Source organism: Solanum stenotomum, chromosome 6 (genome assembly GCF_019186545.1).
Source record: "Solanum stenotomum isolate F172 chromosome 6, ASM1918654v1, whole genome shotgun sequence".
NCBI classification, from domain to species: domain Eukaryota; kingdom Viridiplantae; phylum Streptophyta; class Magnoliopsida; order Solanales; family Solanaceae; genus Solanum; species Solanum stenotomum.
In genome coordinates this window covers 58906520-58922868 of record NC_064287.1, presented here as the reverse complement: position 1 = coordinate 58922868, position 16349 = coordinate 58906520, and the positions used below count along the sequence as shown (strand labels likewise).

Genomic DNA, 16349 nt, shown 5'->3' with positions numbered 1-16349 from the left:
ACCACAACTGCTTTATCCTAAAAGGGGGGACTGAAGGATTGGGAAGACGATGAATAAATAGAGTTATAATTATAATTATAATAAAGGTAAAACAAAATGTGAATGGTGAAGAGTAGAGAAAGGGAGCTCTTTTTTATTTTGTTTTGTGCATGGCAGGTTTTGCTTATTTTTAGGAAAAAAATGATTGAAAATATTACACATAAGTTTATATATATGTTACTAAGGATAAGTCTTGTCTTTAAATGATGACATAATACGTAAATGTACTCTTTAACATGGTTTTATCTGATATGATATTTATGCTCTCTAACTTTGGTGTGCATAACTAGTCAGTTAAACTTGTACATTTTTGATTACTCTATTGTGTAATTTAATCATCTCGGTTTCTCTTTGATGTCGATTAAGTTCATTTTTTTAAATTAAAACATCATATAGGAATTGTATTGTTATATATTATGTCTCATTTGATCCTTCATTTGTATCGATATACTCATGTTTAACGTGTGATAAGGGTGTCAAAATTTTGAGCTATTTACTACGAACGTACTTAATTCCATGCAATTGAATTGGATATTGACCATCAAATCTGTCTATAACAACGTTGTTTGTTCAGATAATTTTTGGTTCTATAGCGAAATGTCGTTATAGAGATCACAAATAACATAACATAACATGGAAAATTGGTTCTACAAGAACTCGCGATCACTATAGTGAAATGTTATTAGAGAGTATGACTATTATAGAAATGTCCGAGCAACATAGTCTCTATCACCAACATAGTGGAAATGTGAAGTATGAGAAAAAGTAGGCGAATAAATAGACATTCTTCCAATATTTTTAAGTACTTTTTTTTGTCCACATTGACCAAAGTAGTTTACACAATTCATTGGAAAAGTAAATAAATGCGTACACTCTAGCCTTTTCAGACTTCACTTTGTGAGATTACACTGGATATATTGTCGGTTTATATGCCTTCAAAACAAGTTTGACAAATTCATTTGTTTTTTTCAAGCCAATCAAGAATGCCTTGCTCTGATTCAGTGAGTTCCTCTTTCTTATCCTTCAAATTGCCTTCGAAGTAGCCAAAATAGTCTCTGTAATTGCGTTTGTAGTAACTATCCAATCTCTAAATAAAAGAAGAAAAAAAGGTAAAATCAATAAATAATATTCCACAAAAATATAAAATTAATAAATTGGAAGCTAGCCCCTAAATTTGGTCGCGCAACACGTGATGTGTGAGTTAGAAATTGTATATAGTAGACAATGGTTGATATTAATGTGGAGAAGACTAGAAAGGTGTGTCAACTATTCATCGAGTTTTGAATTGTGTCTCGTGGATTCTTGGGTATCAGAAAAATAATAATAACTTGAAACTTATATATCGATGTGAAATACTCTACATTATCAGTTTGTATAAGTAAAATCCTTTTAAAAAGCAAAGAATTTGTACACTATCAGTATATTATAACTTCGTGTAGCAAATTATTGTTGTAGTTCCCATGTCATTAATTCCATTTTTCTTACGAACAGTTAGTTATATATCTTTTCGGTGACCTAATATTATAAAATATCGTTTACATTGTCAACGCATAAAAGTTAAACTCAGAATATTTTTACCTCCTTATCATTCTTGGTCTTGTTCTCTTCTGACTTCTTGAGATATCCTATAACAAGAAGAAGAATACAAACATTAATTATTTGCAATTTTTGTGATAAAAATTAATTGTGATTGAAAAAAAATAATTAAATACTTCCTCCATTTCAATTTGTTTGTTTTACCTTTTCTTTTAGTCCATTTAAAAATATGTATTTTTTTCTTTTTTGGTAATTCTTTAATTTATACTTTCTACATGACATATTAAATGATATTTTGGTACATTCTCCATATCTTTAGTTTATTAAACGTCATGTTTGCTTTTTCAAACTCCGTGTCAAATCGAAACCAGACAAACAAATTGAATCGGAAGGTACGAAGAATGTGAAATCAAGAAAACATACTCTTAAGAAGCTCAGTTTGAGAATCATTGACTTGAACAATTGCAATAATTGTTGAAAATAGAAGCTCTCTTCTTCCTTGCCATGTCTCTCTTTTTGTTTTCACTCTAGTTTCTTTGGTATTAATTGCTTGCACATAAAATCTTGAAAAAAAATATGTACAATTTCCAGCATTTAGGGCCATGGAGAAGACAAAGTTAATTATTTACTGAAATAAATTAAAAGAACATTTTAAAAGGTTGCTATAGAAGCTAAAATCTTATCTTTTGGAAATATCTACAAAATGTGTGGACCCTTCTGGGAAAATGCCAACCATAAGTTTGTTTTAGGAATATTATTATATATAGCAATGTATATAGTAGGAATATTTTCTTGATTCTTGTTGATTTTTTCTTCGATGAGGGTGGTTTCTTGATCAGCTTGTGCGGTTCTCAACTACTCCATTGAGTCGATGTTTAGTAATTCTGTCCCTCGAGACTTAATTAGACAAATTAGTCGCCATTCGACGATATTCTACATTACTTATTCACAAAAAACTTGTATTTTTATTCTTTCATATAAAACTTTATTTTAATAATATTGATATTATTTTACAAAATTATTATATACTACATAATTCAACACCAATGGCATTTAACTTTGATGATTCACCTTCAATGGTTCAGACGATATCCAATCATCTTGACTTCGACAAACAAGCCAGTATATATGACGATTCACAAAAACTTGTACTTTATTCTGGCATTGAAATGATCAAACATGGTTTCAACACCAATATCATATAAAATGATATATATATATATACACTAAAATAAGTATGCCACTTTTTCAAACCTAGAAAAAGATGTATTAGAGGAATTTGTCAAAGTCAACCAACTTCTTAAAATAAGTATGCCAACATCATTAACATGAAAATGAAGAACCTTACAAACACTCTTTTTTTCATTAAACAAAGTTTCTGCAGAACTAATTTTGATTATTATAATTTGAAGTTATTGACTTTATAATGCAATCATTTTCAATGAAGTAGTTGAAGCCTACACAAAATAGTGCTTTTTTTTTTTTTTTTACTAGTATGTTAATACTTGACAATCTAGGATATTGTTCATCATATTGAAGTCATGAGGCTAATGAAAGTTTTCATTATATTTGCTACTCTATTTTTCCATTTTTCGATCGTTTATAGCTGCCTTGATGGAGAAAGAGAAGCTCTAATGAGCTTCAAGTCCCTGTTGACTGATCCATCTAATCGGTTATCATCATGGAAAGATGTAAACTGTTGCAATTGGAAAGGGATCAAATGCTCAAGTGAAGGTCGTGTTGTAGTTGTGAATCTTCGGAATGTTAATCCAGATGAAGTCATCATCAATAGCAATAAGGAAGTTGTTTCAAGTTCTAACAACATATCTGATTTTTCCCTCAAAGGGACTATATCTCCTCTGTTCTTTACTCTTGATGATCTGCAATATCTCGACTTGAGTTTCAACAACTTCATGTATTCAAAGTTACCTGTTGAGATATCTAACTTAACAAAGTTGACTTATCTCAATCTGTCAAATGCTATGTTTCAAGATACCATCACTACACAATTCTCAAACCTTACATCTCTAAGGTATCTTGATCTTTCATGTGCTTATTTAGTACCCGATTTGTCTTCTATTACTATTAGTTTGACATTACCACCAAAGTTGGATTTTGGCTCATTGGTATCTTTTATAAGCTATGGTTATTTGTCTAGTCCATATCTAAGGTGGTTAGAAGGACTTCGATGTCTAAGATATCTAGTATTGACAGGTGTTGATCTATCAAAGGCCTCGGAATCATTTCATTGGGCTAAACCAATATCAAGTCTTTCAAATCTCATGTCACTTCAATTGTCTAGCTGCAACATTTCAGGAAGAATTCCAATAGAACAATTGCTTAACCTTACTAGTCTTTCTACTCTAGATATGCGTTCTAACGTTCTAACATCCACAATACCTGATATGATATCGAATCTCACAACCCTCTCAGTTGTTAATTTTCGTGGCAACAATTTAGATGGTCATATCCCTTACCTTCCTCAACTCAAAAGACTTTCTGTTTCTAGCAATCCTGCTATGACCATAGATCTTGTTTCAATGTTTTCAGCCCCATGGCCAAAGTTGGCATTTCTTGACATAAGCTTCACTCGGGTAGGTGGACCGATTCCTCCTTCTTTAAGCAACTCAACTTTATTATCCTTTTTCCGAGCTGATGGATGCTCGATCCAAGGGTCGATACCTTCTTCCATTACAAAACTTCAGAAATTAAGTATATTGATGCTCAATAACAATGATATCACAGGTCAACTTCCTGTTTCCATGTCCAGTTTAGTAAGCCTTCAATACTTATCTTTGTTCCAGAATAGCTTACAAGGGTATATTCCAAATTCGATTTGTCAAGTCCCCTCCCTGGAGTACCTGAATTTACAATGGAACGATCTAACAGGACGTCTTCCCTCGTGCATACTTCAGCTTCCTAAGCTTTCATTTCTTTATGTTCAGATGAATAACCTTAATGGTAATATGCCACTGTCATTGCTCCAGAAGTCTAGATTGGATCAAATCAGTTTCGGAGTTAGTGGATTGTCAGTGGAACTCGATGATCAAGATCAGTCCTTTGTGCAAACTTTCCAGCCCACAATTTTGGAATTTACATCTTGCAACATGAGAGGAGAAATCCCGGAGTTCTTTTCAAATCTGACGAGTCTCAAGATTTTGATTTTGGCTAACAACAGTCTATCAGGAGCCATACCATACTGGTTGTTCAATCTCCCATCTCTCTCTGTACTAAATTTGTCAATGAATAACTTCAAGGGAGTTATACCTCCAATGATTCAGATGAAATCTTCTCGTTTTCCAACGCTAGTAAATTTAGCCAAAAACAAACTTGAAGGTCCTATCCCTACTCAGCTCGAGAATGTTAATGTCATTGATTTGTCATTTAACAATTTCGTAGGCTCAATTCCAACACAGATAGGGGAAATTCATGGTATCAGGTCCATATCATTATCAGGAAACAAAATCCATGGTCCAATACCTGAATCATTTTGCCAAGCGACTAACGTTCTCCAGGTTCTTGATCTCTCTAATAACAGCTTGTCAGGCACCATTCAACGTAATTTGGGAAACTGCAAGTCTCTCATCTACCTTGATCTTGGACAAAACAAGCTCATTGGAAGTGTTCCGAAAGAACTTGAACGCGTTACAAGCCTACGTTACCTTGACCTGAATGGAAATGAGTTTGAAGGTTCTTTTCCAACAGTGATTGAAAAGTTTCAAGGTTTGGAGATTCTGAACTTGGCAGGTAATAGATTTGAAGGAAGGATACCAAAGTTCATCGGTGAGCTACACAGCCTCCGTATACTCATGCTTGCATCAAACTCTTTCAATGAGTCTATACCGGAAGGGGTAATGAAGTTGGAAAATCTACAATATATTGGTTTATCCAGGAACAATCTGTCCGGTCCCATTCCCGAGAATCTTGATGGCTTGAAAATGATGATGAAAACACAAAATCAAACAACCATCTTAGGTTATGTTTACTCCCTCAAGTTCACTGGTGCTCAGATAGAAATTGTCACCAAAGGACAGACACATTTTCTTGTGTCAGTGTATTCCTACAACAGTGGATTCGACGTCTCAAGCAATGCTCTTACTGGTAAAATCCCTGAGAAAATTGGCCTTTTAAGTGGAATACCATTCCTGAATCTCTCACATAATAATCTTACCGGGGTTATCCCAACAACTATTGGCGAAATGATTTCCCTCGAGTCGTTGGATCTCAGCTATAACCAACTAACAGGTGAAATTCCAGTGACATTGGCACCCTTGGATTTTCTTGCATATCTCAACTTGTCTTATAACAATTTGAGCGGACGGATTCCAAGAAATCCACATTTTGACACTTTATATCAAGACGGAACAGCATATATCGGAAACAAATACTTATGTGGTACTCCTGATGGGATGAACTGCAGTAACAATGGTCCCTCTATCATCACTGAAACTACAGAGAACGGATACGATCAAGAAAATGTCCTGTTTGTTTTAGTTATATTCTCGGGATTTGTAACAGGAGTTGCTGGTGTATTTCTGCTGTTACATTTGATAGATGAGAATTGGAGGAACAGGTATTGGAGTGCAGTAGACAGAATTGTGTTGAAAATAGTGAACTGTAAACTATGATATGTATATATATAAACATACTAAATTTCTGCAATTGAATACAAATAGCAATGACAGCAGTCTTTTGAGTCCAATTTCACTATGCATATGCCAATGCACACTCGTAACCATAACGTCTAACAAGCAAAGTGTCGGGACTCAAACCCCATGCCTTATCATCTTAAGATGCTGGATCTCTCACTGTCTCATATCATCATCATATCGTCATGGTGCATTGGGACTCAGAAATAATGATATGGTATCAGGTCCATATCATTATTAATCACTGCATAAATAATCCTTAACATTATAACCTCCGCATAACTAGCATGTAAATCATACCACATCTACCAACAAAGGTCATAGTGGAGCGGAAAATCCCCCTTCATCCTTGCGAATATAGATTTAGTCGCCCCTGATGTGAGTATCGGATACCAGAGGAAACCAGAAAAAATGAATCAAACCACTTCATATAGTATTAGATGAGTATACAATAGAGAAGAAAACATTGTTTACAACTTTGTTCATGATACACTATTTTACTATTTTTAACACAATTCTGTCTATTGCCCTCCAGTATTTGTTCCTCCAATTGTCCTTCATCAAATATAAGAGCAAAAACAATCCAGAAATGCCTGTTACATAGCCAAAAAATATAACTAGAACAAACAGGACATTTTCTTGATCGTATTCGTTCTCTGTAGTTTCAGTGATGATAGAGGGACCATTGTTACTGCAGTTCATCCCATCAGGAGTACCACATAGGTATTTGTTTCCGATATATGCTGCTCCGTCTTGATACAAAGTGTCGAAATGTGGATTCCTTGGAACCCGTCCACTCAAATTGTTGTAGGACATGTTGAGATGTTGGAGAAAATCTAACAATGCCAATGTCACTGGAATTTCACCTCTGAAATGGTTGTAGCTAAGATCCAACGACTCGAGTGAAATCATATCGCCAATAGTCTTTGGGATCAGTCCAAAAAGATTGTTATGTGAGAGATTCAAGAATGGGATTCCACTTAAAAGGCCAATTTTTTCAGGGATTTTACCAGTAAGAGCATTGCTCGAGACGTCGAATCCAGTGTTGTAGGAATACACTGTTTCAAGCCAATGTATCTGTCCTTTGGTGACTATTTCTAGCTGTGCACCAGTGAACTTGAGGGAGTAAACATAACCTAAGATGGTTGCCTCATTTTTCCTTTTCGTCATCATTTTCATGCCATCGAGATTCTCAGGAATGGGACCGGACAGATTGTTCCTGGACAAACCGATATATTGTAGATTTTCCAACTTCATTAGCCCTTCTGGGATAGATTCATTGAAAATGTTTGATGAAAGAACGAGTATACGGAGGCTGTGTAGCTCACCGATGAAGTTTGGTATCGGTCCTTCAAATCTATTGCCTGCCAAGATCAGAATCTCCAAATCTTGAAAGTTTTCAATCATTTTTGGAAAAGATCCTTCTAGCTTATTTCCATTCAGGTCAAGGTAACGAAGGCTTGTAACGCGTTCAAATTCTTTTGGAACACTTCCAGTGAGCTTGTTTTGTCCAAGATTAAGGTAAATGAGAGACTTGCAGTTTCCCAAATTACGTCGAATGGTGCCTGACAAGCTATTATTAGAGAGATCAAGAACCTGGAGAACGTTAGTCGCTTGGCAAAATGATTCAGGTATTAGACCATGAATTGTGTTTCCGGATAAAGATATGGACCTGATACCGGGAACTTCTCCTATCCGTGATGGAATCGAGCCTACAAAATTGTTAAGTGACAGATCAATGACGTTAACATTCTCGAGCTGAGAAGGGAGAGGACCTTGAAGTTTGTTTCTGGCTAAATTTACTATTGTTGGGAAATGAGAAGATTTCAGCTGAATCATTGGAGGTATAATTCCCCTGAAGTTATTCATAGGCAAAGATAGTATAGAGAGGGAAGGGAGATTGAACAACCAGTGTGGTATGGCTCCCGATAAACTGTTGTTAGCGAAATTCAAAACCACGAGGCTTGTAAAATTCGAAAAGAAATCCGGGATTTCTCCTCTCATGTTGCAAGATGTGAAATCCAAAATCTTGGGCTGGAACGTTTGCACGAAGAGTTGATCTTGATCATTGATTTCCAATGACAATCCACTAGTTCCTAAACTAATTTCATCTAATCTAGACTTTCGGAACAAAGACAATGGCATATTACCATTCAGTCTATTCCTCTGAATATAAAGAGATGAAAGTTTCGGAAGCTGAAGTATGCACAACGGAAGACGTCCTGTTAGATCGTTCCATTCTAAATTCAGGTACTTGAGGGAGGCGATTTGACAGATTGAAATGGGTATGTGACCTTCTAATCTGTTCTGAGACATAGATAAGTATTGAAGGCTTACTAAACTGGACATGGATACAGGAAGTTGGCCTGTGATATCGTTGTCATTCAGCATCAGTACACTTAATTTCTTAAGTTTTGTGACAGAAGAAGGTATTGACCCTTGGATCGAACATCCATCAGCTCGGAAAAAGGATAATGAAGATGAGTTGCTTAAAGAAGGAGGAATCATTCCAGCTACACGAACAAAGCTTATGTCAAGAAATGTCAACTGCGGCCACGGAGCAGAAAACATTGAAACAAGATCTATGGTCATAGCAGGATTGCCAGAAACAGAAAGTTCTTTGAGTTGAGGAATGTAAGAGATATGACCATCTAAATCATTGCTACTAAAATCAAGAACCGAGAGGGTACTGAGGTTCGATAGAAGATCAGGTATCGAGGATGTTAGAACGTTAGAACTCATATCTAGAGTAGCAAGATTAGTAAGGTTAAGTAATTGCCCTATAGGAACTCTTCCTGAAATATTGCAGCTGGACAAATGAAGTGACTTGAGATTTGAAAGGCTTGATATTGGTTTAGCCCAATGAAATAATTCGGACGCCTTTGATAGATCAACTCCAGTCAATACTAGATATCTGAGACGTCGGAGTCCTTGTAACCACCTAAGATTTGGACTAGACAAATAACCATAGCTTATAAAAGAAAACAATGAGCCAAAATCCAACCTCAGTGGAAATGTCAAGCTAACAGAAACAGAAGAAAAATCAGGTACTAAATTAGCACACGAAAGATCAAGAGACCTTAGAGATGTAAGGTTTGAGAATTGCGTGGCTATGGAATCTTGAAACATGGCATTCGACAGATTGAGATAAGTCAACTTTGTTAAGTTCGATATCTCAACAGGTAACTTTGAGTACATGAAGTTGTTGAAACTCAGGTCGAGATGTCGCATATGGTCAAGAGTAAAGAGCAATGGAGATATATTACCTTTAAGAGAAAACTCAGACGTGTTTTTAGAATTTGTAACAACTTCCTTATTGATATTGATCATGACTTCAACTGGATTAGGATTCCGAAGGTTGACAACTACAACATGACCTGAACTCGAGCACTTGATTCCTTTCCAATTGCAACAATATCCACCTTGCCATGAAGATAAACGGTTAGATGGATCAGTCAGCAAGGATTTGAAGCTTAACAGAGCTGATCTTTCTGTTTCATGACAACTATAAACGATCGAAAAATGGTAAAATAGAGTAGCAAATATAATGAAATCTTTCTTTAACCACATGACTTCAAGATGATGAACAATATACTAAAGTTGTCCAAGTGTTAAAGGTTTAAATACAAGTTTTATGCTTGTTTCCTAAAATGTCTTCATGAATAAAAATAACATTTTTTCGTGTAATTTTCTATGTTTAGTACCAATAATTTTCAAATTGTTTGAACAGAAGATAGATGACTTTGACAAATAACATATTACTCTACCAAATCTCTTATAGGTTTGAAAAATTAACATATCTATGTCTGAAAACTATGTGTTTCTAATTTCTATATCTTTTACCACTGTGTAACTATGACTTTTTATTAGTGCTTCTATACACACTGAGTTTTTAACATAAAAACATATACTTAGTGCCTTTAACTTTCATCGAACGAACCAACTAGACATGTCTACTAATCATCATAAACATATCTGAAAATCATGAAGTATGACGTATGAGCCTCATACATAGCGCGAAAATCATACATAAACTTGTATACGAGCAATCACAGACGATTCATGAGTGAACAATGGTTGTACTGCTTTGTTCTTATTGTATCAGCATCTTTTAAATTATGATCTTATGCGGTTGCACATGAAAAAAAGAAGTAAAGGAAAGATCAAAAGAATACAAACTATTATGGAAGTAAAACAAAAGTACATCAAGAAATATAAAGACATCAACTTTTGGAGAATATTTAACTAATCATCCAAAGAATTCTTTGTTCTTTATTCTTGAGTCATGAAGGAGCTAGAGAGAACAGATTGTACTGAGGCGGAGCCAGGTAGGGACGAGGGGGTTCACCTAATCAATCTCCTTTGGCGGAAAATTGTACTGTTTATAATACATGGTTAAATTATTTTTTTATGTATATATATATATATATATACAGTAGATGTTGAACCCTTTTTGGCTTCTTCGTGTGTTTACTTCTTCATATTTTAAAACCCCTTAGTGAAAATCATGGCTCGATAATTGATTGTACTTGCAATATAGTAGGAAGCTTGAACTAGAAAAAAAATGCATTTTCCAATTCCTTCAACAGACAGACAGTCTTCTTCTCTCCTTTAAGCTTTTTCTTTTCTCTTTTCCTATATCCCCTTTCTCTTTTTCACCAAAGTTCTTATGTAGTATTAATAGTGTATTTTAATTTGTTGAATCGCGTAACTTGTCATATTTTCAAGGTTACAAATCTTACTTTTTAAGGATTATTACAAAACAAAATATATTCTTAGTTATTAGCACAATATAATTTTTCAACCAAGGGGGGTTCTGCTCTTGTAGACGATTGTCAAATAAGTATCGACCAACACAAATGGTGTAACGACTGCTCCAATGTGTCCAATATGAGTGCAATGACTTTTTTGCTTACATTGTCAGTATATCAAAGTTATATAAAACCACATCATTTTCATGAAGGTTTCAGTGGGAAATATTAACTTCTATCTAGATATATGTTCACTAACCGCTTAAACTAAAAATAGCTGGCGGATGTATAGTATAAATAGCCACTCATGTGTATAATGGTGTATAACATATGTATACTGGCTAGAAAAAGTAAAAGTGAACGCAGTCGGATCCCTATAATCATATCTTATTATTACTTTTCCATAAAAGATAGGCAGTCTAGTTTCCTTTTATCACTTATAAAAGCCAAAAAGATAGGAGAGACAATTTAGCTTTGCTTCACATGCTTTCACACTTTCTCATACAAAACCAACAACCACAAGAAAAGCACAAAGCCTTAAAAACTCCTATTAATTCCCTTCACTTCTATCACTTACCAGAAAACACACAACTAAAAAACACTACTTCTCTTCGAAATCTATACTTATCAATCTTTGATCTTTCGAAAAAGAGTGAAAATGAGGACTAATGTTAGTTTCCAACAGGCACTAACTGTTGAATCTTCAAGTATAGTGAAACAAGCTTTGAACTTAGCTAAAAGAAGAGGACATTCACATGTAACTCCTCTTCATGTAGCAAGTGCAATGTTAGTTTCCTCTTCGTCTACGCTTTTAAGAAAAGCTTGTTTTCAAACAAATTCTCATCCAATTCAGTACAAAGCTCTTGAACTTTGCTTCAATGTGGCACTCAATAGGCTTCCTACCTCTGCATCTAATCCGATTCTCGAGCCTCATGTTCACCCTCCTTTTCTTTCTAATGCCTTAGTTGCTGCATTTAAGAGGGCACAAGCTTATCAACGTCGCGGTTCAGTAGAGAATCAGCAACAACAACAGCACCTCAAAGTAGAAATTGATCAGCTTGTTATTTCAATTCTTGATGATCCTAGTGTTAGCAGAGTTATGAGTGAAGCTGGTTTTTCTAGCATCCAACTAAAAACCAATGTAGAACACGCTATTTCTTCCGAAAATAGCACTAAACCGATGGTCATAGCATCAGGAAACAACCTCAAGTTGCCACTATGCAAATCAGGTGATGATCCAAGTGCTAGCCGAGTCATGAGGGAAGCCGGTTTTTCTAGCATCCAACTAAAAACCAATGTAGAACACGCTATTTCTTCAGAGATTTCTTGGAAAAATAGCTCAAAATTGATGGTTATACCACCAGGAGATAACCTTAAACTGTCACTAGGCAAATCAAGTGATGATCAAATCAAGAATGATGATGTGATGAGTGTTATAGAAGCAATGATGAACAAGAAAAGGAGAAACACAGTTATTGTAGCAGAGTGTTTAGCTAATGCTGAAGGGGTTGTTAGAGGAGTTGTCGATAAGTTCGATAAAGGAGAAGTATCATCACACATGAAACATGTTCAGTTCATAAGTGTTCCACTTTCTACACTGAGAAATGTCTCGAAAGAAGAATTCGAGGCCAAGATTAGAGAGCTAAGGATTTTACTAAAAAGTTGTATACACAGAGGGGTTGTTTTATATTTAGGTGATCTTGAATGGATATCTGAGTTTTGGACTAAAGTACACAATGAGCAAAAAAACAACTACATGATATTGGAGCTTAGTCGATTGTTATGTGGCGAAATGAGTGAAAACGGAAGGCTATGGCTTATGGGAATTGCTAGTTTTCCAACTTATACGAAATGTAAAACTGGCTGTCCTTCTCTACAGACTCTTTGGGATCTTCATCCTCTTACACTCCCGGTTGTCAGCTTGGATCTCAACCTTAACCTCGAAAGGTATATATTTCCTTAACATTTCTACTTATTTACTGTTCTATAACGGTGGTGTTCTGACTAGCTTGTGCGTCTTTACCACTTCATCGGCTAGGCCACACCCTTGGGCAATGCTACTTAGACTCTTCAAAAATGACGACAGGTGTGTGTTGGATCCTCCAAAAGTCGTGCATCTTTTGAGGATCTAACACAAGTCCGGCATCATTTTTTGGAGAGTCTGAACAACATAGCCGGAAAGTACACAATTTTCCCTTATTACTTTATATTTAAGTTACTTTCTTCAAACTATATAATTGACTAATCATCTATTTAATCAATATTTGCACTAATTTCTTTGCAGTTCTGTCCACAAACATGATCATAACTTTATAGACAAAGGCTTTTTTAGTCCATCTTCATCTTCTCCTTGTTCCTCTACTTCGATTTCTTCTTCATCGAAGAAAGAACATCAATTCTTGAATACAAAGCCTGAACTTCTATCGAATCCCAATTCGATTCCTAATTCAGCTTCATCAAGTGAAGCAAGTGGACATATTGAGCACTTAGAGCTATGTTGCTCTGACTCTCCAGAAATGTTGTTGCACTCGTATCAGATCCTTCAGAAATGCACGCACTCATCAACATTTTTGAACAGCTCAAGCAACATGAAGATTCTTTGCAAGGCATTGGAGAAAGTAGTTCCATGGCAAAAAGATATCATTCATGATATAGTAAGCACAATTCTTGAACGTAGACACAAAAAGGAAGAAACTTGGCTTTTGTTCTTAGGTGTTGATTCTCATGGCAAAGAGAAAATTTCAAAAGAGTTAGCTAAAATAATCTTTGGCTCTCAAGATTGTTTCATTTCCATTGGATTAAGTACATTTTCATCATCAACAAGAACAGATTCAACTGATCAAGAAGTCAATAACAAAATATCTCGAGACGAGCAAGGTATAGTATTGTTGAACTGTCTGACCGTCTCATCGTTACAAAAAAAAAAAACTTTTATTTACTTGATTATATTATGTTTCGACTTCTCCTATCCCCATTCACACCCCTACTCTCAATACACTTTCATTACTTACCGCCTGTTTGGCCAAACTTCTAAAATTTACTTATTTTGAAAAACACTTTTTGTGAGAAGTAACTTCTGGAGTACAGTAACAGTTTGTGTTTGGTTAATCAATCTGAAAGTCACTTTTATCGATGCTAGAGTAACAATTTGTGCTTGAAAGCCGCTAAACCCTAAAAGTTTGGTCAAACACCTCAACGTTCTAAAATAAGCATTTTAAACTTTCCAGAAGTTTGACCAAACAAGTTATTAAACATGTTATGTCTCAACACACACCGGCCCTGACTTGTGGACCTGAGTGGTGGCAGACTTATAATTACTTAATTATATTATGTCTCAACAGGTCGGAGTTATCTTGAGAGATTTACAAATGCAATTCAAGAAAATCCAAGGAGAGTGTTCTTCATGGAAGATATGGATCAAGTTGATTCTTTTTCACAAAAGGGTATTCAAAAAGCTATTGAAAGTGGAAAATTAACACTTCCTAATGGTGATTTAGTGTTAATTAAAGATTCTATAATCATTTTCAGCTGTGAAGAGTACTTTAGTTCAATTTCAAGAACATGTTTTCCTACAAATATTCAGAAATTTAGTGAAGAAAATAATGCTTCATTGGATTTGAATATTGCCATTGGAGAAAATAGGGATGAAAAACAAATTATGTTGAAGATTTGAGTAATTAATGTAAGAATGAAATGAAAATCTTTTCTTACTTTCCTTGTGGTATTTTGCATATTTTTATTGATTTTTCAGTTAATAGTTCAAACAATTATTTGTTTTTTATTGTTATTGAAAAAAAATAGAATCGAGAAGAAATGTGATTTTTTAAAGATAATAATAACCACATGAGAAATCAACATATCATAAATTGACAACTTTAACAATATCAATGATCAATATCGGTGAATATGATAGAATAGAGAAAGAAACTCCATTCATTAGTTAAAATAAAAAAATATTTATCTTTTTTTCGATATTTTCTTACATTATCGATAGAACTCTCTCGTAGAAATATTTAAACAATATTTTTGATAATATTGATAGATATTATTCGAATTATTCTTTTTCGATTCATATCAACATTTAGTATAGAAGTTATTAGAAAAGGAAATTGTAAATTTTTTCTATTCCATAATACGGTCATTATCAGAATAAAGCTTTTTGCTTTCAATTTATAATAATTACTATATGTGATTTTTGCATTAAAGTAAGTGAAACACTTTCTTGGATCTGATGCCAGTGCTTCTTTTTAAACTATGAGGCAAAAAGGAATTAATCAATGATATTAATTTAGAATCTTTATTTTGCTTTTTGTTCTTCCTTTTTGCTTTTATATACTCCCTTACTCTCAAATTATATATTACTCCCTTTGTCCCTAATTACTTATTCATTTTTTAATTGACACACCTATTAAGAAATCAATTAATGACATAGTGAGTTTACCATTTTACCCCTATTAATTATGAAGTGGATGAAAAATTCTGCATTTTTCAAAGTAATTAATAATTTAATTGAGGGTATAATAGGTAAAAAAATTGTCCTTTCTTGATTTGTCAAAATGGACAACTAATTAGGGACAACTATAAATGAAAAAGTGGACAAATAATTAGGGACAAAGGGAGTATAATTTTAAAAACTATTTATATCAAATTATCTATCATTTTAGAAGTTCTTACTTGTTCCTTTAAAGAAAGTGTAATAGTTTACTGGTCTAGTTTTATGGTATTGAAAGTATTATATCGTGGCTCAAGTGATTTATCAAGTTGCGATACCTTAAAGTTGTTTCACTAGGAGAAATAAATTTTTGTTCCATCGTGAATAAATAGAAAATATATGTCGTAAAATATAATTTTTCCATTCATTTTCCACCAAATAAGCTTACTGAAAAAAATGCATGATGAGAAACAGATTCTTATTGAATAGTAGGAAGCTTCTTAATTTTTTTCGTATGAAAGCGTTATTATTTTTTCTTTTCTCATCGATTTAATTAAAAAACAATCAGAATAGTCACTAGACATTTTTTTAGTGAAAATATCTTAATTTTTTTGTAATGCCTTTCAAGTGTCATAACAAAACTTTTGTTAATAGGGAGGTTTTAAGTGACAACACTTTTTTAAAGAATGTATAAAAGAAAAATTTGATAGATAATTTGAAACGGGAAGAATAATAATTGATAGATAATTTGAAATGGGAAGAATAGGAATTAGTGAGTGATTTTTTTTATTGGCATAAAAGTAAGTGAAACACTCTCTTGGATCTGATGCCACTCTTCTTTTTGTGCTTTTTATATAGCTTTTGATCTAATGTATCTTTAAATATTCTCATTCTCATGTTCAAATTATGAGTATTTGATTTAGACAGAGAGACCAAAAGAAT

General features: G+C 34.0%; 5 protein-coding genes across 8 annotated transcripts in view; 3 read left to right on the top strand and 2 right to left on the bottom strand.

Moving 5' to 3' along the window:
* LOC125866874 (copper transport protein ATX1-like) overlaps positions 1-16349 on the top strand; it is a 230852-nt gene that overhangs the window by 152629 nt on the left and 61874 nt on the right. The gene's annotated exons all lie outside the window — the stretch shown is intronic.
* On the bottom strand, positions 709-2210 carry LOC125866872 (uncharacterized). Its single transcript, XM_049547247.1, has 3 exons — positions 1999-2210; positions 1618-1664; positions 709-1126 (listed from the first exon to the last, which is right to left on the bottom strand). Exons 1-3 carry the CDS (start codon positions 2177-2179, stop codon positions 995-997), a joined length of 360 nt encoding a protein of 119 aa, XP_049403204.1. The 5' UTR covers positions 2180-2210; the 3' UTR covers positions 709-994.
* On the top strand, positions 3117-6203 carry LOC125868989 (LRR receptor-like serine/threonine-protein kinase FLS2). The gene has a single exon (XM_049549543.1). The coding sequence runs from the start codon at positions 3117-3119 to the stop codon at positions 6201-6203; it is 3087 nt and encodes a 1028-aa protein (XP_049405500.1).
* LOC125868988 (LRR receptor-like serine/threonine-protein kinase GSO2) lies at positions 6717-9794 on the bottom strand. The gene has a single exon (XM_049549542.1). It carries the CDS (start codon positions 9792-9794, stop codon positions 6717-6719), a length of 3078 nt encoding a protein of 1025 aa, XP_049405499.1.
* LOC125866857 (protein SMAX1-LIKE 3-like) lies at positions 11476-14668 on the top strand. Its single transcript, XM_049547226.1, has 3 exons — positions 11476-12922; positions 13260-13852; positions 14317-14668. Exons 1-3 carry the CDS (start codon positions 11634-11636, stop codon positions 14646-14648), a joined length of 2214 nt encoding a protein of 737 aa, XP_049403183.1. The 5' UTR covers positions 11476-11633; the 3' UTR covers positions 14649-14668.

Excerpts from the sequence above, each read along its gene's own strand:
- LOC125866872 (XM_049547247.1), bottom strand. The coding sequence starts at position 2,179 with ATGGCCCTAAATGCTGGAAATTGTACATATTTTTTTTCAAGATTTTAT. Across the intron at positions 1,665-1,998 it reads TCAAACTGAGCTTCTTAAGA|GATATCTCAAGAAGTCAGAA; the intron begins GTATGTTTTCTT and ends TTCTTGTTATAG. Across the intron at positions 1,127-1,617 it reads AGACCAAGAATGATAAGGAG|AGATTGGATAGTTACTACAA; the intron begins GTAAAAATATTC and ends TCTTTTATTTAG.
- LOC125868988 (XM_049549542.1), bottom strand. The coding sequence starts at position 9,794 with ATGTGGTTAAAGAAAGATTTCATTATATTTGCTACTCTATTTTACCAT.
- LOC125868989 (XM_049549543.1), top strand. The coding sequence starts at position 3,117 with ATGAGGCTAATGAAAGTTTTCATTATATTTGCTACTCTATTTTTCCAT.
- LOC125866857 (XM_049547226.1), top strand. The coding sequence starts at position 11,634 with ATGAGGACTAATGTTAGTTTCCAACAGGCACTAACTGTTGAATCTTCA. Across the intron at positions 12,923-13,259 it reads CTCAACCTTAACCTCGAAAG|TTCTGTCCACAAACATGATC; the intron begins GTATATATTTCC and ends ATTTCTTTGCAG. Across the intron at positions 13,853-14,316 it reads AATATCTCGAGACGAGCAAG|GTCGGAGTTATCTTGAGAGA; the intron begins GTATAGTATTGT and ends ATGTCTCAACAG.